This window comes from Sceloporus undulatus, chromosome 1 (genome assembly GCF_019175285.1).
Source record: "Sceloporus undulatus isolate JIND9_A2432 ecotype Alabama chromosome 1, SceUnd_v1.1, whole genome shotgun sequence".
Classification (NCBI taxonomy): domain Eukaryota; kingdom Metazoa; phylum Chordata; class Lepidosauria; order Squamata; family Phrynosomatidae; genus Sceloporus; species Sceloporus undulatus.
The window spans coordinates 379,086,403-379,109,890 of NC_056522.1; the positions used below are offsets into that span (position 1 = coordinate 379,086,403).

Here is a 23,488-nt window from a genome sequence, read left to right on the forward strand (position 1 = left end):
GTACACACATACGCATGCACACACAATATCATTAGGAAAAAAATTGTAAACAAGATAGAAAGGAGTCCGCAGCAGCACAGCAGTAACCTAAATGTGGACCAGAGACCTGCAGGGCTGATAGATGAGACATCAGCTCAGCCATGACCAATGCACTGGGAGATTCCTAAGCTTGAAAGACCAGGGACACGCCACCTGGGATGCTCCAGACCCTTCAGCTCAGACCAGTGCTTAGTCACAGCCCTAGGACTGGTCAGCCTTCCCTGAGGACTCACAGTCCCTGGAGTCGTGCAGCAAGGACAGCAGTGTGCTTGGAGAAGCTGGGAATGGACCAGGGCTGGGCAACTCTGCCAGTAGCTGTTTTTTTCTCTGTATTGTGCCATACTGATACTGGAAATTATGTGGAGATGCTCTGGATTCATTTTCAAGAGTTTCAGCCACGGGGGGGGGGGGGGGGTTAGAAGGCCAGGTGAGTTAAAAATGTTGCAGATTGGAGCAGCTTTTATCCTTTCCAATGATTTTTGGGCTGAAAATTGCCCAAGCTGGGGAATGTTCTCAGGGCCCACAGGGTGGGAAAAAGGCTTGGGGCACACTGTAGCCCACAGATTGCACTTTCCCCATCCCTGCTCTAAACCATAAAGACCTGCTCTTTCAACGCTTCCTGCTGCCCCAGAAGTGGTGGTTGGGCCAAAAAGATATAAAAAGCTTCATTTGAGCTTAGATGTTGCTGCAGCAAGTTATTCATTTTAAGCTTTTTGGTTGCTACACATCCACCCAGCAAAATATTAACAGAGTCATAAAATGGTATCCACCTCAACATTTATAACAATGTTGCCTTAATTCCTGCCAGTATGGACAAGACGTAGCAGTAGTAATATAAACTGAAGTGCCATGTTTGGATAATGTGAAGTATCAGTTTACAGTTACTATAAAACATACAAAAGATAATGGTTCTGCTGTGCTACCTGTCTGGAAGCAGCTAACTTGTATTACTCTGTGCACTGCCGCTTAATGACATAGTTGTTTGAAATTTTAAACTGTGTTGTTTTAAAGAATTAACAGTTTTGCTATAGATTGATTTGGGAGTTAGAAGAATCCTTTGTCAGGTTGTGTTTGCCAAACCAACAGGGAACAGCTAATAAATATTATGACCAGAATTCAAAATGAAGATGCTCTTTTTTGTAGAGGTGGATAGAAGTAAAATCAGAGATACTGATGCTCTGATTGCAGCGTGTCATATTACTATTTCTCATTCTTAAAAAGTGTAGGGATCTCTTTGATATAAGATATGCTATAAAATCTCCAGCTTAGCCAGAGGCATTTCCAATTTATTTCCTAGGCTGGTATGAAGATGAAGTATTTCATGTCAACGCTTTGGATTCCCCCCTACAGAACCTTCTGCTACGACAAGGTACATTGTATTCGTTCCTGAAAACTTCAGAAAAGTGGGCTTGCAAGTGTCTATTCAAAACAGCAGGTCCATGACAAGAACAAGAATTGGCTGACTTGGGGAAGTTCTAAGCCTCAAATAAATTAGGGGGGAAATTGTAAAGAGGAACAAAATCCCAGATAACTCGTTAGGACACAATGATGAGGAGTGTTTGCTGACTGAGAGAGGAAAGCTGACATCTAAGTGTGACACCTCCCCCAAAAGGAATGGAAGGGCTGAGAGGGAAGAAAGGAATAGAAATGTAGGCCAAGAGCCCACACGTAACAGAAATTTCAGGAAACTTAGTTTCTAGGATTGGAAGAACAATAGGATGGCAAGAGGACTAGTAATTGAAAATCCAAAGTTTATTCCAGTTGTCAACAAAGGAAAACATTGAACTCAGTGGAATTCAAGTTCCAAAAGCTGAGAACCCGAACAAGACAAAATGGCTCTTTTTATATTATTCAAGACAAAGAAGCTTCTCAATACACCTGATTGGCTAATTACAATTTAAACATACAGATTCTTACAATCAGAACAGAAATACATATACATTAAAACTGCATCATCACTCTTACCCCCCCTTTAGGAATTCAGTGGCTTCCCCCTAACCTTGTCTGATGTCCTTATCTCAGTAGTTTATGTTATGTCTTTCTACGGTGCCAGCTTCCATCTAGGTCAAGATGCACTCACTATTCTTTTGCTCTAGTTTCCCTAAACCCAAGCCTTATTTCAAAAACCATCTCTCTGGCTGACAAAGGTGACTCCATCTTTCTAAGCTTTTTTATTTCAACAAGGAATTTCCACCACACACACTAAGTGTAACTTTACACTTGTAGTGATACTAACGACTGTGCATTACATAGTGAAAGGCAACAGTGTGAAATGAATTTGCCAACAAGTGTCAAATGAAATATGCAATGTGAAAGCACATCTTCTGTGAAATGGCACCACATGTTCAACTCTGCTTCCACAATACTCAGCTGAATATCGATGTTAGGTCATGGCCAAAAAAAGTGCAAGGAGTCTTATGCACGGTGTAAGTCACAACAGGTTACCAGTCATACATCTAGAAATGGTAGAAAACCTGTAATTCCTACCAACTCTGTGATTCTGTTATTCTTGAGCACATGAGCAACAGTGTTAAGTGCTTTAAGGACCAGAAATGAGATTCTCTGTAGACATCGAAGGAGAAGTTTGGGACAGTACAGAGGGCATAATACACCGGCTTCCTGGTGGCAGGGCCTATGGATGACTCGCCCCAAAGCTGGCATCATGCCACCCACCCAACCAGACAGTAGGCAGCATTGCAGTGCTCCAACAGCATGGCATTCATATGCTACAGGAGAACTGAAAAAGCACCACCGCCACAGAAAAGTCCAATTTCTGGGCAAAAAAGAGGACATTTTGCACCCTTTTTTTGTGCTGGAAAAAAGCTGGAATGGGGCCGCAACATGGTTGCCACAGCACCCACCCAGTTCTTTCAGGGATAGCATCACACCATTTGGGCTGGTCTGTTTCGGCCCTTGATGTTTTAATATTGGCATGATTGAGCATACACCATCTCCACCTGGTTCAAAAAAACCCACAAGGTAGTAGCAAAGAGATGATTCCTGCTCTTCTAATTCATATCCAAGTAAATATAAATATTTAAAAAACAACCCCGGTAAGCAAATTTTATAGTAGATGCAGTACGTTGTGCACATTATAAATTGTAAGGGCCGGTGTCTAGAAGAGAAGGCTTATCATAGTCTTTCAAGGCAGTCCATGTTAATGCTGCAAGCGATGCAAAAGCCTGCAGCATTACGTTGGTCAGCGTTATAACATGTCTGCAGTATTTTTCATTGGTAAAAACTGCAATATAGTAAACTTTTAAGCCTAAACCAAGGCCTGATCTAGAGCAGAAATGCCTATATTTGATGCTAGCCCTTACCCCCCCCCATCCTCTAGTTATCACACAACAAGCTCAGGTAACAAGGATTCCCAGGTATGCACTGCAACATTTGTTGTGAAAAAAAATACATTATGTTCTAATACACCAATGTTGATCCTTGATGTAGGTCATGGTGAATTGTGGCAAGGTATTGGGTGATAAGAGAGCCAGCATAGTGTAGTGTTTGAGCATAAACTAGGACTCGGAGATCTGGGTTCGATTCCCCATTTGACCATGGAAACCTACTGGGAACCTTGGGCAATCACACCCCCTCAGTCCAGAAAAGCTCAGGATAGGGTCACCATAAGTCGAAAATGACTTGAAGGCACACAACAACAATTGAGTGATAAATGATGAAAGATAAATACCTTAAATTGTTAAGTTTTAAAAATCATACTCTGTGCTTAAAAAAAGGATGGTTGAGGAGAAGAGTAAACTTACATGGAGATACCAATAATTGCTTTTTTATGCTGCAGGGCATATTATGGAATGCAAATTTCTTTGGAGGGCTCTTCCACTTCCGTAAAAGCTTCTGCCAAGTTGAAACAGCTGGAAGAAGAAAATGAAGATGCCATGTTTGTGTTGCTCTCAGATGTTTGGCTGGACCAAGCAGAAGTTTGGAAAAGCTTCGCATGATGTTCTCAGGTACCTCAGTTGGTGATCTGCAACTGAATGTTGGGAATTTGTGGGGATTCACTGAAGCGTTTGGGTCTGTTGAGGAAAAAAGCAACTGAGAGGAGATTGATATTTGTAAAATTAGGAATGATGAGGGCAAGGAAACATTTTGCCCCCAAGATTAGGTAGGGAGATGAGTCCTACCTGAAATTATCAGGCAAAATCGGACCATCAAAACTCCTAACTGGTTAATCTTTCGAGTACAGTCAGAATGATGAAAGACAAGAAATATCAAGACAGCTACAGTATTGTTGTTGTTCTTATGTTGATCTGTCCGCAATAATAAGGATTGCCTGCATCGTTTGATGCATACTTGTTTTGGGAGTTAGCTCGTTAAACACAGAGAGTATGTATGTCCACATTGTAAGTATACATTGTTCTTGAAAATAGTTTTCATTTTAAGGATGTTCAGTGATATGGATGGGGAAAGTAATTTGACCTTGTCCCTGCAGGAACCTACAAATAGGCAAAATTAGGACAAATTTGCCTGCCAGTAGTCACTGGGAGCCTGCCTCTCTTTGTCTTTCTTCTGGCCTTCAGCTGCTGTCAGGTCCCGGTTCCAGGTTTGGAGGGAGTGCGTGGAGGATGGGAGAGGCGTCAAATCCATCCTTTTGGAAACAGTCTTTTCTCCAATTTCTCTCAATGTTGCTTTCCATTTACTTGAAAGTACGGTACATTTCTCCTCTCCAGAAATTGTACTGCTGCTTCCCTTTATCTCTGTTTGTGGATTTCAAAGGTGTGTTTGGTCAGAGGACTGCTCTCGGATTCAGTGGTGCTTTTAAGAATGTCTTGTAACATTTCACCTACTAGCCAGTCTTTGAAATGTACTTAAACATTGTTTTGATAACAACTAACAAATTTTCTGTGTTTCCTCCTGCTTCTTTGGATAACTCGCTACACTTCTGAATTCTTCCAAACCTGCAACTTGTTCTCTTGACCCAATTCCTACTCATCTCTAATCTCTAGCTCCTTCTTTTCTCCCCTCGCTTCTCATATCTTCAATCTCTCTCCTACAGGCTCCTTCCCGTCGGACTTCAAACATGCCCATTTCCCCAATTCTGAAAAAACCTTCTCTTGACCCTCCTCTCTGCTAGCTACGTCCAATTTCTCTTCTCCCCTTTCTTTCTAAGGCTTTGGAATGGGTTGTTTATTCTTGCGCTTGAGTTTCTGAAGCCAACTCCATCCTCGATCCCTTTCAGTCTGGTTTCCGCCAAGGCATTCTACAGAGACAGCTCTCACTAAGATCTCCAATGACCTTCATGGGCCAAGGCTAATGGCCTTTACTCTGTTCCATCCTTCTTGACTTGTCTGCAGCCTTGACACCGTTGATCACTGTCTCGAGTGGATATACTTTCTGACCTTGGGTTTTCAGACTCTGTCCTCGACTGGTTCGATCTTATTTGTCTAGCAGGTCCTTTGCGAGTGGTTGTCTAGCAGGTCTTTTGCAGGAGGTCAGACTTCATCTCCTGTTCCCTTATCTGTTGGAGTTCCCCAGGGCTCTGTTCTGGGTCCCTTCTGTTTTCTCGCACACACTGTCCTAGGAAAACTCATTAGCTCTTTTGGTTTTTCCTACCACTGTATGCCGATGACACCCAGCTGTATCTTTCCGCCCCTGACCTTTCTCCAAGGCTTGAACAGCAAGTTTCATCATATCTCACAGCTGTCTCGCAGTGGATGTGCCATCGGCATTTGAAGCTCAACATGTCCAAGACGGACTTCTTGTCTTTCCTCCTAAGCCCATCCTTCAACCACCCTTTTCTGTCTCTGTGGACAACATTTCTATTCAACCAGTCCAGCAAGCCCGCAGTCTTGTTTTTATCTTTGATTCTCTCTGTCGTGTATCCCTCAGATCCAGACCACAGCCAAGGCTTGTAGATTCCTTCGTACAATATTGCCAAAATCCGACCATACTCTCTGTACCGTCAGACTTGGTCCATGCCCTAGTGATCTCACGACTGGATTACTGTAATGTCCTCCTGGCTGGGCTTCCTCTTTCTCACCTCTGTCCTTTTATTTCTGTCCGCATCATCTGCACGCATTCATCACATCCGCCCACCGTTCGACCTATCTCTCCTGTGTTGGCATCCCTTCACTGGCTCCCCTCCCTTTCTGCATTCAGTATAAGCTCCTGCTGTCCACGTTTAAGCCCTCATGGGCTGGCCCCTCCCTACTATCAGACCTTATTTCCCCTCACATCCCACTAGGGCCCTCCGTTCTGGTAGTCAAGGTCTGCTGTCACAGCCCAGGATTTCCTCTGCCCCATCCCAGATTCGCCCCTTTTCACTTGCTGCCCCTCACTCCTGGAACCTTCTTCCCCCGCGAGCAAGAGCCATCACTCCTTAACCAGCTTCAAAACAGAGTTGAAAACCACCTGTTCAGAGAAGCGTTCCCAGCATTGCGTAATTGTCACTTGCATTGGATGTTCTTTTGTTGTCTGTTTTATTGAATCATTTTCTGTATTGCTATGTATTTTATATGTATTATCTTACTAAGACAGGCCTTCCCCACCACACACCTTCTCCTTCTGTGTCGTGTCTTTTTGATTGTAAGCCTGAGGGCAGGGAACCATCCAGTTAAAAAGATTGTACAGTGGAACCTCGCCATACGCTGTCTTACATACGCACTTGAGCGTATGCACTCAAGCCGCGGGGCGCGCACGGGGCGGAAGGGGCGGCGTGTCCCATTCAATTGAAGGGCGCGTGCGCCCGTTGCGCCCTGCACGCGCCCGCGCCACCGCGCACAAGCCCCTTGTTTCCAATGGGGCTTGAGCATAGGCGGAATTTGCCTTACGCGGAGGGATCCGGAACGGATCCCCCGCATAAGGCGAGGATGTACTGTATGTACAGCGCTGTGTAAATTTACAGCGCTTTATAATAAAGGTTAATAATAATAATAAAAAATAATAATCAAGTAAAAGGGATATTTGGATGGATAGGTGTCTATTTTTAGCAAATGCTAGAGCAGGGGTAGGCAACCTTTTGGAGCCGGGGGCCGGGTTGGTGTCCCCCGACAAGTCGGGGGGCCGAAGCCAGGGGGTGAGCTTCCACCTCCAGGGCGTGGCTGCATGCTGGGGGCGGAGCTTCCACCCTCCAAAGGCGGAGCCACCCTCCGGGTGGAGCCACTCTCCGGGGCGGAGCCTCTACCAAAGCCTGCAAGGAGGAGGAGGCGTGTGCCCGCCCTCTCCTCCTCGGTGCCTTTCTGGACAAACACCCCCAATCTGCATTCCAAAACACACACAACAGCACAGTTGTGCATTTCACATGGCTTTACTTAACATGGCCCTTGCATATTTCAGAGCTTATTCCATAATCAAACCCTTGGGTTTAACACTTAGCAGGTTTAACATGGCTATGCAATTGAACATGTCAAGGTGGTTTCACCGTTCTTGGACCAAGTGTACTTCTCAGAAATGTGTACTTGGTTAAGGGACTTTGTTTTTTCTTCACTGCGCATGGGTTTGTAAAAATCACAGCAATTTACATTGGCTTGCCTCAGAGGTTTTCTGATATCAATATCGCCATTAAAGAACCAAAACACACACGAAAGGCACTTTGGAAAGTCACACTCTCTGGCTTCAGAAACAGCGTGCATGCCTCCTAAGCTGACTCATATCATTATCATTGTCATCACACATCATCATCATTATCACCACCACACACATTGTCAAAGCAGGGAGACTGTTAGCATAAAAGCACACAAAACACACTTTGCAGGTCACACTCTCTCAGCTTCTGAAACAGTAGCATGCTTCTCAAGCTGCATCATCATCATCACACTATCATTGTCAAAGCAAGGGAGACTTGTTAGCATTAAAAGCACACAAAACACACTTGCAAGGTCACACTCTCCAGCTTCTGAAACAGTAGTTGCATGCTTCTCAAGCTGCATCATCATCATCATCACCACACTATCATTGTCAAAGCAAGGGAGACGTGTTAGCATAAAAGCACACAAAACACACTTTGCAAGGTCACACCTCTTGGCTTCAGAAACAGTGCCCCATGCCTCTCAAGCGGGCTTATTCATCATTGTCATCATCATCATCAACACATCATTGTCAAGCCAGGGACACTTGTTAGCATTAAAAGAATGCAAAATAAAACAAAAAAAACCCATCTGGCCCTCGGCCACTCACCACCTTCTCTTCCTCTCTTCCTCTCCGTCTCCTCCTTCTCTTCCTCCTCCTGCTGCCATTCCTCTTCCTCCTCTGCCTGCCCCCTTCCTCTCCTGCTCTTCCTCCTCCTCGGCCCCCATCTCCTCTCCTCTGCTGCTGCCTCCTCCTCTCTCTTCTTCTCCTCCCCTCCTCCATGTGCCGTGCGGCCTGGGGGCAGGACGGAGGAGACAGAGGAGGTTGGCAGCACGGGGCCACCCGCGTGGAGCCCTGCGGGGAGGCGGGGAGGGCCGCGTGGGGCCGCGTGGAGCCCGCGGGGAGGCGGGGATGGCCCCGCGGAGCCCCGCGGGGAGGCAGGGAAGGCCGCGCGGAGCCCCGCGGGGGAGGCGGGAGGGCCGCGCGGAGCCCCGCGGGGAGCCAGAGAGGGCCGCGCGAGCCGGCGGACCAGCGCGGCCCTCTCTTCCTCTCCGCCCCGCCATTTTGCTTTTCAAAATGCGGCGAAGTCTCGGCGACCTTTCCCGTCCTGGGAAAGGTCGGCGAGACTTCAGCCGCCATTTTGAAAAAAAAGGGCGCCCAGAGCAGTGTGGAAACGGTGGCAACGGCGGCAATCGGTGGCAGGACTGCGCGGGGCCGGCAGAAAGGCCTCCGCGGGCCGGAGGTTGCCGACCCCTGTGCTAGAGACTATTGGTAGGGTCATTTTTGAGAAACAATGGATAACTTATAGCTCCCCGATATTGTACTGCTGCTCCCATAATCCCTTAGCATAGCCATGTTGGATGCCACAGATCAGCAGCACCTCTAAAGGCCCTAGACCTGGTCTAGAGCTTATTTGGTTATCTGGCGCTTTTCTGCTATATACCTTGTTGATCTTGAGGGAAATGGACTAATCTTGTTGTTCTATGAGTGTGCATGAGAAAAGAGAGAGAAAGGGAGAGAAGACGAAGAGAGAGAAAGTGAGCTTCTTTTCTACTTTTAACTTTAAATTAAATTTTCTATTCCCATAACAATCTAATTTAGCAATAATTCACTTATCATAATCCATTCATTTATTCTCAATTTTACTATTTCTGTTTATATTAATTACCCAGAAACAGAACGGAGGTGCTTCCCCAATTTTCTTTCCAAACCTGCATCATCCGGTCAATTCCCCATCTTTAATCATTGTCATTAATATCTAAGATCAGCATGTCATGTAGTTTAACCGATTCCAAATCTGAAAGAAAGAAAAAACCCAAACACTTCTGGTCCAGGCATTTTGGATAAGAGAGCCTACCTGTATTTGAATGTTAAGAGGACTGTAAGGAGAAATGGCCAGCTTCCACACAAGTCAAATAAGAGTAAAGTCTTTGTTTCACCATCCAGTACTCCTCTCTCTATGCCTCCAACTGGTTTTTTCTTCTGTGGCACTTCTCTTCAGCCCCATATGGAAAAAATCAGATCCAGTCAATGAAAGGTACTTGCGATCAGCTGTTGTATTTTGCTTATCAGTTAATACTGAATTGGCCTTTGTTTTCCTGGTTTTTTAAGCATTATTTAGCTTGCGGTAAAGGTAACCAGAAAATAAATACTGTACTATGAACAAGAGGGTTGTGGCTAATTTACAGAACTGACTTGGACAAACTGAACATAACTTGAAAGAAGCCAGCAAATTCTGGTGGCAGTTGTGCTGTTCAACTTGAAGATCTTAGCCTTTTCAACATTTGGAAGAAAATGGGGGTTGGGGGTGGGACATGGCAGCCAGATGCTGCCCCAACAAATGCATATTCAGAGTAACCCATCATGATGGTGCTACCCCTTCCATGTGATGGGATGTGCAGCCTATGTGCCATATAAAGCTCTCAAGACAGTTTTTGTACCACCCCCCCCCCGGCTTCCTCATGCCCACAAACACACCGTAGAGGTCAGGGAGGCAGTTTTGGGTCATTTTGAGCCCAGGAGGAGATTCTTTTTTCCCCCAACAGGAAGTGATTCAACATGAAGTTGACTTCTAGGTTACTGATGGTTGAAGAAGGTCTCTCCTCAGGCTAAAAGGGCCTATTCAGGGTCAAAAATGTAGTGAAATTGCCCCCAAGCATCCTGGGAGGCATTTGGGGCAATTTGTTTTCAATATGTTGGAGGAACAGTGTGGCTGTTCAACCCCTGCCCTATTAATGTCTGAGAAAAGCTCAGTAGTGGCTACATTTTAGTGAACAACAGTTATGTACCTTTGCATAACTAATATGTATGTACTATCAAGGGGAGATCAGTAATTCCAAACACTGTATACAGAATCTCTGCTAGGGAGTCAAGCATTGCAAATATTTGAAATCCTTAATTTTAAAATCAGTATAGGTTTGCAAAGACTTGAAAGACCTCAAAAGCATGAAAGCCTGGTCTCCCTATTTGTTTCTGAGTCCTGAAGATTTACGGGAAACTGGAGATCAGCCTTTCAGGCTTGGCTCTTTAATCATGAAAGTGAGACTGGCTTCAAGACTAAAATAAAATACAAGAAGCTTGATGTTTCACAGTCAACCTTTTACGGTCACCTCTCTAGGTTCTTTGAAAGCCCTTGCAGATATGATATGTGAATTTCCCAGTATCCATGAGAGGTATGTGCTGTGTTATTATTTGCTCAATGAAAAATTAACAGAACAGATTTATTGTTCACATTTGTTAGAAAACATTCCACTCCTGAGAATATCAGTTGCACTTAGAAGCTGCTGCAAGTTGTTAAGTATATCAGTTTTCTTTGCATCTTCTGTTCAGCTGCAAAGGCAATGCCTTGTGTTTGTGTTAGCTAGAAACTCTAGGAAGATGCTCCATTCCAAAGCAGCAGTGGGTCCGCCTTCTCTGGAAAGACCCTGAAGCTGAATTTAGCTCACCAAAGCCCCCACCACCCCACCACCAGTTTTATATTGGAAAAAATGTCTCTACCAATCCAGCAAGACAGAAGACTATTCAAAATATCTTTCAGGCCTTATATCAACTGCTCCTTGCTTCTGAAATCTGGTTGCATTTGAAGAAATGTTGCTGTTTTTTTTGTTTGTTTGCTTGTTTGTTTGTTTTTGCTGGAATTTCTATTTTACCTATCAACACCTAACTAAGTATCTGCATAAACAATTTATAGCAGTCGATTTGTGTTCATTCCTGGCCCTGAGAGCCCTGGCCCAGGCTCCATCTTGCCAAGGTATATTTTTGATAGTTACAGCTGAAGACTCTTTTTACTGAACACATACTACAAAAACCTGCAAATGTTTCTTCTGATATGTCACTGCAATCATTCATCTTTAGGCCTCCACTTTCAGAGAGCATCACTGAAGAGTTTAGACAGCAGGTGCCATTTTCAGTTTTCACTACAAATCCTTGCAGGTAAATGTCTGTTTAATATAAAGGCAAATATTGGCATTCTGGGGCTGAGGCCTTTAATATATAGATTATATAATTTGGGTAGGTCTGATCTCTGAAATCGGGGTAGAGATTTGTGTACATTTCTGTTTTGTTGACAGCAGGCCTTGGATGCTTCTTCAGTTATTCTGATGAAATAAAGTTGTGTTTCTTCCAGGGTACAGTACTGCACACAGGAATAATAATCTTCCGAGAAGACTTGGTAAACAAGATGTGCCGAAACTGTGTCCGGTTTCCTAGCAGCAACTTGGATATTCCTAACCATGTAAGGCAACCCCCCCCCCACCCTAAAAATAACACCCCAAATAGAAATAACCATCATCTGGGGGTTGTTGTCTGGAAGGTTACATACTCTTTATTGTCTATTTATTTTTTTGGAATTAGTTTAGATACAGTCCAATTTTTTCATCCTTTCCTGCTGATATATAGCAAGTATGTAAAATCTTTTCAGGGACTGAAGTAGTCAAGAAGGGAAGGATATTGAAATGCCTATATTATCTAATTTTATTGATGTTTGTGTGCCTTCAAGTTTTTTTGACTTAATGGTGACCTTAAAGTGAGCCTATCATGGGGTTTTCTGGGGCTGAGAGTGGTGTGACTCACCAAATGGTTTTCCATGGTTGAATAGGGAATTGAATTATTATTATTCAATTTATTATTAAAGGTTAATAATAAAATATAGAACCCTGGTTTCCACAGTCATAGTGCAATGCTCAAACCACTAGGCCATTCTGGCTCTTTGTACTTTATGAGCCTTGGTACTGCTGAGGTTTGGTTCCAGGATGCCCTCTGGAACCAAAATATGTCATTGCTCAAGTCCCATTTTCTATAATGGCGTAATAACATTGTGTCCCTTATATAAAGTGGCAAAATCAAAGTTTGCTTTTGGGAATTTTGTGTGGGGGGATATTTTCGTGACTTAGCAAAGATGCAAACCTGGCCTTCTGGAGTTTAGGGGTTAAACAGACCGACAGCCCAGATTGACCCCCGATTGGCCCAGGACCATGGCAACCAGACACCAAGGTCTAAAGGCTGGCCACTGCCAAAATCAAGAACCACAACCGGCAAGGAGCGATTTTTTCCTGTTTTTCTTTTGCTGTTGGCTTTGGGTCACATTAGCCAGCCTTGGGATGGCTTCTGACTGGTCCAGTGTGTCATCTGCATGAAGGCGGCACTTTTCCCCCTGTCTTTTGGGCCCCATATTGGATCCCATAAGCTGCTGTTATTTAGTGTGTGTGTGTGTGTGTGTGTGTGTAAAATCACAGGGACTAACAGTTAATTAAGTTACAGTTAAATTAATAAGCACAATGTTGTCCTTTGCCTTACAGGGTTGTCAAGACTATTTTATCACAAGGACATCTGACTCCCTTGCCTCTTAACGTCAGTCCTGTCTATTGGGCATATGACTACACCTTAAGAACCTATCCTCTGCCAGATATGATAGTCTTCGCTGACAAATATGACCCCTTCACAGTGACGAACACCGACTGCCTTTGTATAAATCCTGTAAGATCTAAAGTAACTTTTTAAAAAACAACCAACGCATTATACAAATCTTTATTTTGTTTCAAGTGTTATTAGTATGAAAGCTGTTACCTGAGTTCATTTTTGTTTTGGGCCTTGGCTCCTCAATGTTATGGATAACTCTGCATGTGGAAGAAGGAGATTGAATAATCTGTTGCAGCTCAGGACAAGTGAGGGTCCCATGAGCAAGAGAAACAGAATTTATAGCCAGAGCCTTGGCTCCTCTCCCCTACTTCCAGCACTTTTCCTGACTCAGGTTAGGTAGGTCTTCACCCCTCTACAGATACTTACATCTCTTAGGCTGTCATCCTGCTAGTAACATCTGCAAGCGCAAGATTAACCAGTAAATCAATTTAATTTAAATCATATCTACTCAGAAAGACTCAATTTAATCATGTGAATCCCCCCCCCCAAAAGGGCATTGTTGCTTGCTGTTAGCTTAATACCTATTTTACATAACTCAAGAGTTATCAAAGATTCCTTCTTGCTGGTATAATCTTAATATATTATAACTAGATGAAGGTTTCATTTTTAGAATAACTACTTTTCAGTTTTGTTTAACAGTTATATTTAAAAAACATAGTGATTGAAACACATCATAGATAGATAATTATGAAATTATTGTGAATTATCTCCGGTTTAATAGGTTAATTGTTTGTATTTGGAAAACCTTTCTGCTGTACTTTATTAGAAGGAGAAAAATAATAATTACATTAATAATATCAATTTGAATAGTTTTAACTAAAACAATAACATTATAGCTTGTGTTGTATTTGCTTTCATTTTTACTGTTTGCCCCTCCCTTCTCGCTCTTAGCTGCTTCTTCAGATCCATTCCCTCCTAGTCTCCCAACAATCTATTCAGAAATTTAGCACTTGAGAAGTAAGGGCTTGATCCTGCATACATAGATTTGCAAAAGAATGATGGGATTGTGATCGCTGCAGACACAAACTCAGTTTGAGGACTATAAAACCACTGGAAGAGCATGACATTGTAAATTGATTTCATCTACCAAAAAATGTAAACATTGCATGAATATTCATTCTCATACTACCTAATTAAAAACTAATCCCAATTTCATGATGAATAATCTTTAGACCATTAACCATCCCAAATAAAAAGATCTTTATATAGATTTAAAATCTAAAAAATAATATTAAAAAACCATTGACTTTTATTCCCCTGAGGGTCTTGTGTGCCTTGTGTGTGTGTTTTTAATGTATTGTGGAGGCTGGTATTCTGCCCCTTGGCAATGAGCAAAGCCCCCCAGGACTCACAGTTTAGCTGTTGCAGCCCCCCCATGACCGTTCTGTCCCCATAATCAAACGCAGATGAATAACATCATCCACTGAAACGTTTGGCACCCCCACCTTCCCCATGGATCTCTGTGAACAATATAGTCAACTGCCATCTAGCTGTTGGCAAGAATTGTTCAGAAGAGGTTTGCCATTGCCTTTCCCTGAGGCTGAGAGAGTGTGACTTGCCCAAGGTCACCCAGTGGGTTTATATGGCCAAGAAGGGATTCAAACCCTGGTCTCCAGATTCATAGTCCAATGCTCAAGCCACTACACCACACTGGCTGACATGTGAGAGCTACAGCAGCTAAATAGGCAGTCCATGGTGGGGTTCAAAAGGAGAGATGTAGCATAGCCCCTTTGTGTTACAGTCTGCAATACAGGACCTTGATCTTTACTCTGTGCTTACATCTTCTTCCTTCTCCACTAGTATTCCACTACAGGACATTAGACAAGCTGCAACTTGGCTGAAACCTTGTTTCTTCATGTACATCTATAAAATAGACAAGTTTGCCTCTGCAGAAGTGGCCTTTGACAGATCTTGATTCCCTGGAAAGAAGCCTTTCGTCCCTTCCTTTGTATTGTTTGGCTGCATCCCACTCAAGGAGCTCTCCTTCTCTATGTACAGAGAATGCTATAGTGTAAAGATCTGTGTGAAAAAGGGACACCCACCGCCCCTTTCTATCTTTTTGTTATCTTTCCTCAGCCTGGCTCTGCTGAGACCTAGAATTGGGGGTGGAGAAAGGGTCTGGACTCTGGCTATAAGTTTCTTTTTATCTCGCTCACATGAAGCTTGCCTGGCTTGGGTGGTGACAGGTCATAATCCAACAGAATGGACTGTCACAGTAAGTATCCAGCATGCAAATGTGTATCTAGCGCTTTTGCCTGGATTAAAATAGTGGGTCTTCAGTAAAAGGTATGCCAATTCAAATACCTTTTTTCCTTTCTCTTAAATTAGGTAGTTAAATGTTGTTTTTTGTTTTACTTTAGTCCTACTGGTGTGTTTTTTTTTTTCATTTGGAAGTGCATATTATACTTCATAATAGCATTAGAGCTAATTGCAAAAGCTCCTGCTAAAAGAAACCAGCTAATTTCGGAGGTGCTGCCACCCCCCACTTTCCACTTTGTTCTGAAACAGATTAACAATCTGTTACTGAAAACTACTGAAATAGCTCAGAAGTATTCATTCTGGAAACATTTTTTCTGTGGTGCCTCCCAGTGCCAGGGTTTCAGAACAGCTGAAGTGTGTGTTTGTATTTCTGTTTGGAGCATGAACAGCACCTACTATGTTCATGGGTTATTGCATTTCAAAGAGGATCTCTCATAGTTAAAACTTTTCACATTATCTTCAATTGTATCCCTTCCTGGAGGAAACCCACACAGACAACTCTACATTTATGCACTTGGTCACTTCTACTTCCTGGCACATAAGGAAATAAAAGCAAGAAAGTACCAGACTTGTACAGTAGTGGTTGTTTCTGAGCTTGTCATACAGCTGGTTAACATCATCTGAGCAATGTTAATTTTTCATTTAACTGGAACTGCATTGAAAACAGTGCTTCTAGGTGAAATGCCAAATATAATTAATACTCAAAGGTGTTTGCATCTTATATATAAATGAATACTTGAAAATGACTGTTTAATGAAGAATAGCTACTCAAAATAATGGTATGGGTTAAAAAGTAATGTTATTTCTCTCTCCTTCCTCCACCCCTTTTCATACTAGGGATCTTTCCCAAGGAGTGGCTTTTCATTTAAAGTATTCTACCCATCCAACAAAACAGTTGAGGACAGGTAAGATCTTGATTTTTGCAGTCAGAGTGTAGAAGCACTTCTTGGCTTCTCCTTTTAAATACAAATGCCATTTATTGAGCTGCTGTCTGCAGAGAGGCAAGCTTCAAATTGACCGGATGTTGTCAGGAGGAAGGGAAGAGGGTGCATGTGAAATACTTAGTTGTGTGTACGCTTAGGACCTTTTTGAACTGCACAATTACAGCACTATTTTAACTGGCTTGACTACATCCTATGGGACGTAAATACTGTATGGTGATAAAATGCTAGTTTTATTAGCGCAGAGACAGTGCCTGATGATAGCAATTAGCACTCCAAGTTGTACTCTGTTGAGAATAGCATTATAAAATGTGTATATTTTCTTTCTATATTTCTGACAGTCTTATTGGACTGAGTATTCACTAAGCTATAGTGTGTATATGATCTTCAAGTCAAGCTATGGCTTTTTTTTTAAAGGCACAATTTTGTATAAAATCTAAGCTAGTAAACTTCTGGTGACCCTAACCATTTGGTAAACTGCCAAGCTGAATTTTAAGAGAATTAAATCTGCAAGTATTAGTGTCTTGCTTGATGTGAGGCAATCTCAGTAGGCTTGTTTGTGAAGTGTGAATGGAACCTTTTTGTTGTATTACACAGAACTTAATCCTCGGTGCTTGGGACAAAGCATCACAAATCCCTTGGTGCCTGTATCAAGCAGACTGATCTGGAATATTGAGATAACTTTAATCAGATGGGAAAATTTGATTCTGTGTAACCATAGTAACAGATCTCTCAGTATGGTAAACTCTTTGAAGTCATTAGTGCTATTCAGTAAACATTCACTTAAGCACCAAGAAGGGATATAATAACTTGGTTTCAAGAAAACAGCAATGTAGTTATGGTAACTTAAAATTGCTTTTATTATTTCCAGCAAACTTCAGGGTCTTTGAATTCAAGAAGCAAATCAACATCCCGGTCCCAATACTATTTAAGTACTACTTCTGTGATCATGGATTGTTAAAGCATGCTGTAGCTGACACAGACCTTTTTGTGCGCACATCATCAAATAAAGGACTGAAATAAGGATGTCGTATATTTACACTGAATCTTACAGCTCTGCTTGAAATGGAGTTGGTGCAACAGCCTGACCAGTTCTTCCACAAGGCAGCTTTATTCAGATCAAACCCAACCTCGAGTAGTGAGCCTTCATTCTGCCTAATGAAAAACCATTTCAAAGAAAGCGGCCTGAGAATGATCCCACATGTTGAACTTCACATTCTCTAAGGAACAGCATGGGCGACTTCCATTTAAATAGAAAAGTAGTACAATATGTCTCAAGCCTTAGAAGAATAAGGAAATTTCAGATGGTTGCTTCTTCCTAACTCCTCAAACTTGGCTGAAATTAATAGCATAGGAGGTTTTACAGGGCCAGGCCCTGGAGAGGAATGGGGTAGATGGAGTTATGGGATCAGGTCAGCAAGGAAAATTAGACTTCCTTGCTACTGAAGAGGCTCACCTATTGTTATATTTCCCACTCTTTAAGTGGGGCACTAAAAGAACTCATGACAACTGCACAATAAACCAAATCTGAACATCTTGACCTATCTGTTATCTGTATGCTAACCACTTCAGGAATGCCATTAGAAGCTGTTCCTTCACTTCACGTCCATGTTCTGAGAAGAATTTTTGTTCAAGGTGTTGGAATAGTGCTTTTGGGATACACAGAACTGACATGCAAAGTATTCAAAGCAAAAGAAAGAACTTGACAAGGACTCTTAAGGGAATTAAGAGTATTTGGCCTTGCTGAGAGGATCATGATACACACCTCATCAAGGTAGGGCAGCCAGGGCCAAAATCTAATGTGCAATAAGAACATTCACAAGTCTTATCTATGGAAGACCCAGTGCTCCTAATGTACAGGTCCACTGTTATTGCAATTAGCTGCCCAGAACTTAGTAAGTTTGATGGAGTTCTCTCTTAGGATTTACACAAGTTTCACATTAACTTATAAATGTAACTTTTTAATTGATACAGGACATTTCACATGATATTCAAAATAAAATGTTAGAACTGTTTAGCTTTTTTAAAGTTCAGAATGCTTTCAATATTTGGAATAGTAGCTGGCTCAAAATTTGATACCAGAGGCAGAGATAATATGGAAAGTATAAGGATAGGTACCAACACAACACACAAACAAACAATGCAACATGTTTCAGCAAACTTTTTATTCAGAACTAACGACATGCATGTATGAAAAGAAACAACCAGGTCAGGGAAGACATTCTGAGCATTCGAGAGACCATTTGAAGGCTTCTTCCAAAACGCATCCAGGGATGACTTCTTCCGCTACTTGTCTTTTTTATGATTTCTATCTTGGTGGCCATAAATCTTCGTTGCTCTGTGTCTCCAAGTCATTTTTTTACTTACGTCGACCCTAAAGCAAACCTATCATAGGGTTTTCTTGGTAGGTTTCTTCAGAAGGGGGTTGCCATTGCCATCCTCTGAGGCTGAGAGAATGCGACTTGTCCAACGTCATCCAGTGGGTTTACATGGCAGAGCTGGCATTTGAGCCCTGGCCTCCAGAGTCCAAGTCCAATGCTTAAACCACTGTGCTTTAAAAAAACCAATGCTTGAGTAGCAGACTTGCCCTTCTTTCTTCTGTCTGTTTTGGTCTTCAAGTATCCTCAGTCAGGCAAACACCACTATCATAGGGCCAGCTAGATTAGCATCCTGCTCTTTCCCAGTCCAAGCTTTGTTGCACTGTCTACAGGAAAGAGGCAACAGTGGTCCAAAACAAACCGCAGAAATAACCCAGTTTGAGACCGCTTTAACTGCCCTGGCTCAATGCTAAGGGATTCTGGGAACTAGTTTTGTGAGACATTGAGCCTTCTCTGGCTGCATTGACACATGTTTTTCCTGGGTGGCTGAGATTGCATATACTGTACAGAACTGTAAGAAAGCAAAGGTGCCACTATGTTTCATGCACAAAGCTATTTTAAAATACACAATTACTTTCAGGTGGTGTGTATGGAGTATATGAAAGGTACAACGACTCTTCTGTATTGACTCCAAGATGGCTCTTGTACATATATGCCAATACAGGTATTCCCAAAACAAAACTCAAAGTCCAAAATCCCAAACACCTTTGGTCCCACGCATTTTGGGTCCAAAGCGCACTGCAGAAATAATCCCGTTTCAGACCGCTTTAAGTGCCCTGGCTCAGTGCTAGGGAATCCTGGGAATTGTAGTTTATTCTGGTGCCTGGCCAAACTGCAAAGCCCAGGATTTCTAAAGCATGTTTTATATTGTGTCTATTTTATGTGGTTTTATACTGACTACATTTTTATGTGATTTTTCTATTTCATATCATGTCTATTTTGAATGATTTCTATATACATTTTAATGGTTTGAATTCTGTAATAGTTTTAAAGGTTTCTCTGGGGAGGAAAACAATAAAATAAACAAATAAAAAGTAAATAAAAATACTGTGTAATAATATAAATAAAAACAATAAAAATAACAAGAACAAATAAAATAATAAAACAAATAATAATAATGAAATAAATATAACATGATCAAATAATATGAAGCCAATGCTCGTGGGCCGTTGCCGGTCTCCATGGCAACGCAGCCCAGCGGCGGCCATCTTGTTAGCCGGGTAACCATAGCAACCCGCCAGGCCCCTCAGCGCCGCCGCCGCCGCCATCTTGTTTGCCTGGGTCTCCGGGGCGACGGCGCGGCCTTCTCTCTCTCGGTCTCCGTCCAGCAGTAGCTTCCTCGGGGCCGCCATGGCGGCAGCGCCCCCGCCGTCGTCGGGGCGAGAGGAGCTGGAGCTGACGGGGGAGGAAGCGGAGCGTCTGGCGCGGGCCTTCCAGGACGAGGGCTTTCGGCAGCTGTTCGCGGAGTACGCGGCGGAGCTGGCCGACCCCTCGCAGCGGGCCTTGTACGAGGCGGAGGTGGCGGCGCTGGAGCGCGAGCGCGGCGTGGAGGCCCGCTTCTTGCACCCGACGCCCGGCTGGGTGCTGCGGACCAGCCAGGAGGGCTCCCGCCGCTGCTACCTCAACCTCTGCAGCCACGCCGCCGTCGGAAGGCCCCAGGCCCGCCCCGCGCCCGGAGGCAGCGCCTGGCGGCTCCCGCACTGCCTCGGCCCCGGCCGGGAGGAGCTCGGACGCCGTCGCCGGGGCCCTGGCCAAGGGCCGCCCCGGCGCCACTGGGTCTACGACGTGCTCTTCCACCCGGAGGCCCTGCGCCTGGCCGCCCGCTCGCCCCGCTTCCGGCGCCTGCTGGAGGCCACCGCCCTGGAGGCCGTCGAGAAGCACTTCGCCCCGGGCCTCGACCGCGCCAACGCCGCCACGCTCCGCGGCGTCAAGTACAAGGGCGTCCCGCAGGCCTCGCTGCTCCGGAGCCCGCTCCCCGGAGGGCCTCCCTCGGAGCCCGGGCCGCCCTCGCCCCTGCCGCCCTTCCCCTCGCCCTACGCCTACCCGCCCCCGGCGCCAGAGCTCCAGGCCCAGCCGAGCCCGCCCTCGCCGCCCCCCGACGCCGCTAGGCCCCGCTGGAGCCTCCTGCAGCGCTCCTTCGTCGACCTCCAGGACTACCGCCACAGCCGAGACTCGGCGCCCAGCCCCATCCCCCGGGAGCTGGAGGTCTCCGTGGAGCTGCCCTTGCTCCGCTCCGCCGCCGCGGCCCAGCTGGAGGTGGTCGGCAGGGAGCTCCGGCTCGACTCGCCGCCGCCGGCCGCCTACCGCCTCCGGCTGCCTCTGCCTTACGCCGTGGACGAGGCCCGCGCCAAGGCCGCCTTCGACAAGGCCAAGCGGCGCCTGGTGGTCACGCTCCCCGTCCTCCGCAGCCAGGCCTCCCCTCGGCAGGAACAGGAAGAAGGGGAGGGAGGAGAAGGAGAAGCCGCCGCCTCCTCCGGGGCCCAAGGGCCGCCTCCTCCCGGCCCCCACGCGGCCCAGGCCTCCTCGAGCCCCGCCGCCAAGGGCCCCCATCTCCCGGCGAAGCCTGGCCCCGATCCTGCCGCTGGATTCGCCCCCAAGAGGAGCCCCCCAGAGACTGCAACGCCCATCATCCTCGACCTGCCAGTAAGGCAGGAAGAGGCCGGGTCACTTGCCCTCCTGCCTTCCTCCTCGGCTGGGAGTCTGCCAGAGCAGCCCGGGAGCCCCGCCGGGAGCAGCATCCCTCCTGAAGGCCAGCCCCGTCCTTCCAAGGCTGACGGGGACCATCATCATTATCAGAGCCACCACGTCGCCCCACTGCTGTCTCCGCCAGCTGCCCATCTCTCCTCCAGTGCCATCTCCCAGCCTCCCGGGAGCCCCAGGGCAAGCAGTGACCATCCCAGCCTAAGTCAAGGCATGGAGCTCTCCACAGACGCACACAGCCCCATGCCACCTGCCTTGGCTCCCCAGAGTGGGGCCTCTGCCTCTGAGCCGCCTCTGCCCTCTTCACCAGGCCTAGATCTTCCTCCAGTTCCAACCTGCGACAAGGACATGGATCCAGTGGTTCCAGACATGGCTGCTGCTGAATTCACCCAGAAGAGGAGTCCTCCAGCGACTGCAACATCCACCATCCCCGACTTGCCAGTGGGGCAGGAGAAGGAGGAGGAGGCCTTGCCCCTGCCGCTGCCTCCCTCCCTGTCTGCTGGTAAGACTTTGGAGCAGCCTGGCACCTCTGCCAGGAGCAGCAGCCCTCCTGAAGGCCATCCCCATCCTTCCAAAACTGACAGGGATCATCATCAGAGCCGCAACATGGCCCCACTGCTGTCTCCGCCAGGTGCCCATCTCTCCTCCAAGCCTTCTGAGAGCCCCATGGCAAGCGGTGACTGCTCCAGTTTAAGTCAAAGTACAGAGCTCTCCACAAATGCATGCAGCCCTGTGCCGCCTCTGTGCTCACTGTCACAGGTGGATGTTGTTGCACCTGCTTTGTGTCCCAGGAGTGGGACCTGCGCCTCCACTTCTCCTCTGCCCTCCTCAGCAGGCCCAGATGCTCCTCCGACTCCATTCCCTGGCCCTGACTCTTCAGGGTCCCCTGCCAGCCCAGCTCTGCTCCTGTGCCCTCCTTTTCATTGCACACAGGATGAGAAGGGGCTGACCCTCCTCTTGCAGGTGCCAGGCGTGGTTCCCCAGAGCCTCAAGGAGGAAGTGGACACCAATCAATATAGGGTTAGTTTCCACAACAAAGACTCGGCCTCCTTCACCATCCTCTTGCGGTTCCTTCCTGAAAATAAATTGGCTCCTCCAGAGAGCAAAGTCAGTGTGTCTCCCAACAACGTCATCGTCATCCTGGCTAAGTCTCCGGAGGCCATCGGACTTTGGACCAAACTGTACTTTGGCCCAAATGTTGATACATTGCAGGTAATTATTTTTCAACTTTTCACACTGGTCCCATGCTTTATAAGACAGACTCCTTGCTGTCTGTCAGATATTGTTGGGGGGCATTCATTTCAACCTAACGTTGTGCAACATATTTTTGCCCATGCCACCCCATGGTTTTATTTTCACAACAACCCTTTGAGCCAGTGAGTTTTATATATATATAAAACTAAGGCCCCATACAGACTGCCAAAATAAAGCTGCTCCAGCTCACTCTGGAAGTATGCTGTTTAAATAATGCATGAGTCCGAAGAGTCCGGAAGTTGCAGCAAATCTGTGCTCCAGTCCTTAGGACTGGATTGTGGCTTTGGCACGGCTTCCAGACTCTTAGGACGCATGCAGCATTTAAACAGCATACCACAAAGTGACCCAAAGCAGCTTTATTTTGGCCTGTCTGTATGGGGCCTAAGTCAGACTAAGTGATACCCTCACATTCAGCCCTTCACATGCCAGAGACCTGGAAACAGGGCTGATATAGGGCTGGAGCAGACAGGTGGGAAAAAGTGGCTTGATCCTGGATTTTCTAAATGCTGGTCAAAACCCCACTGTTCACATGTTCCTATTGCAAGGCAGGCCAAACAGCCACAAACACCACAACGTAGTGTCAAGCTGTGCCACTGGGTTATTCTTTTTCCTCCTCCCTACAATGCATGCAAACCATCACACGAATGCAGCGCCTGTGACCACCAATTACATGCCCCCTTTCCCCCCAATTCACCTGATACCCCCCATGAGTTGTGATGTAACCAGACAATCTTTCTTAATACTGGTTTGTGTATGTTGTAATTACATCCACTGCATTATTGGTAATCTTCTGTATTTGTCATACTGTCAAGTCATGGGGTGTGTGACAGCTGTGTGGTGTTGTTGGCCAGGCGTGCGCACATAAGCTCAAATGGCCACATCTCTCCAGGATTTTGTGCAGGGCTCTTTTCAATTAACAAAAGGGTAGCATTTGTTAGAGAAAAAGATCTTTGTGATGGTTGATGTCTCTTGTTACCG

The 23,488-nt window shown here is 45.5% G+C and overlaps 1 protein-coding gene and 1 pseudogene across 2 annotated transcripts in view; both read left to right on the plus strand.

Moving 5' to 3' along the window:
- LOC121924059 overlaps positions 1–17,718 on the plus strand; it is a 35,088-nt pseudogene extending 17,370 nt beyond the window's left edge.
- Positions 17,719–19,311: 1,593 nt separating this feature from the next.
- Positions 19,312–23,488, plus strand: part of DNAAF2 (dynein axonemal assembly factor 2) — a 37,475-nt gene continuing 33,298 nt past the window's right edge. Inside the window, exon 1 of one of the 2 annotated variants that reach the window (XM_042455055.1) lies at positions 19,312–22,468. In XM_042455055.1, coding sequence (XP_042310989.1) covers positions 19,907–22,468 — 2,562 coding nt within the window. In that variant the 5' untranslated portion in view covers positions 19,312–19,906. The remainder of the gene's footprint in view (positions 22,469–23,488) is intronic. The other variant, XM_042455046.1, reaches the window with a different exon arrangement.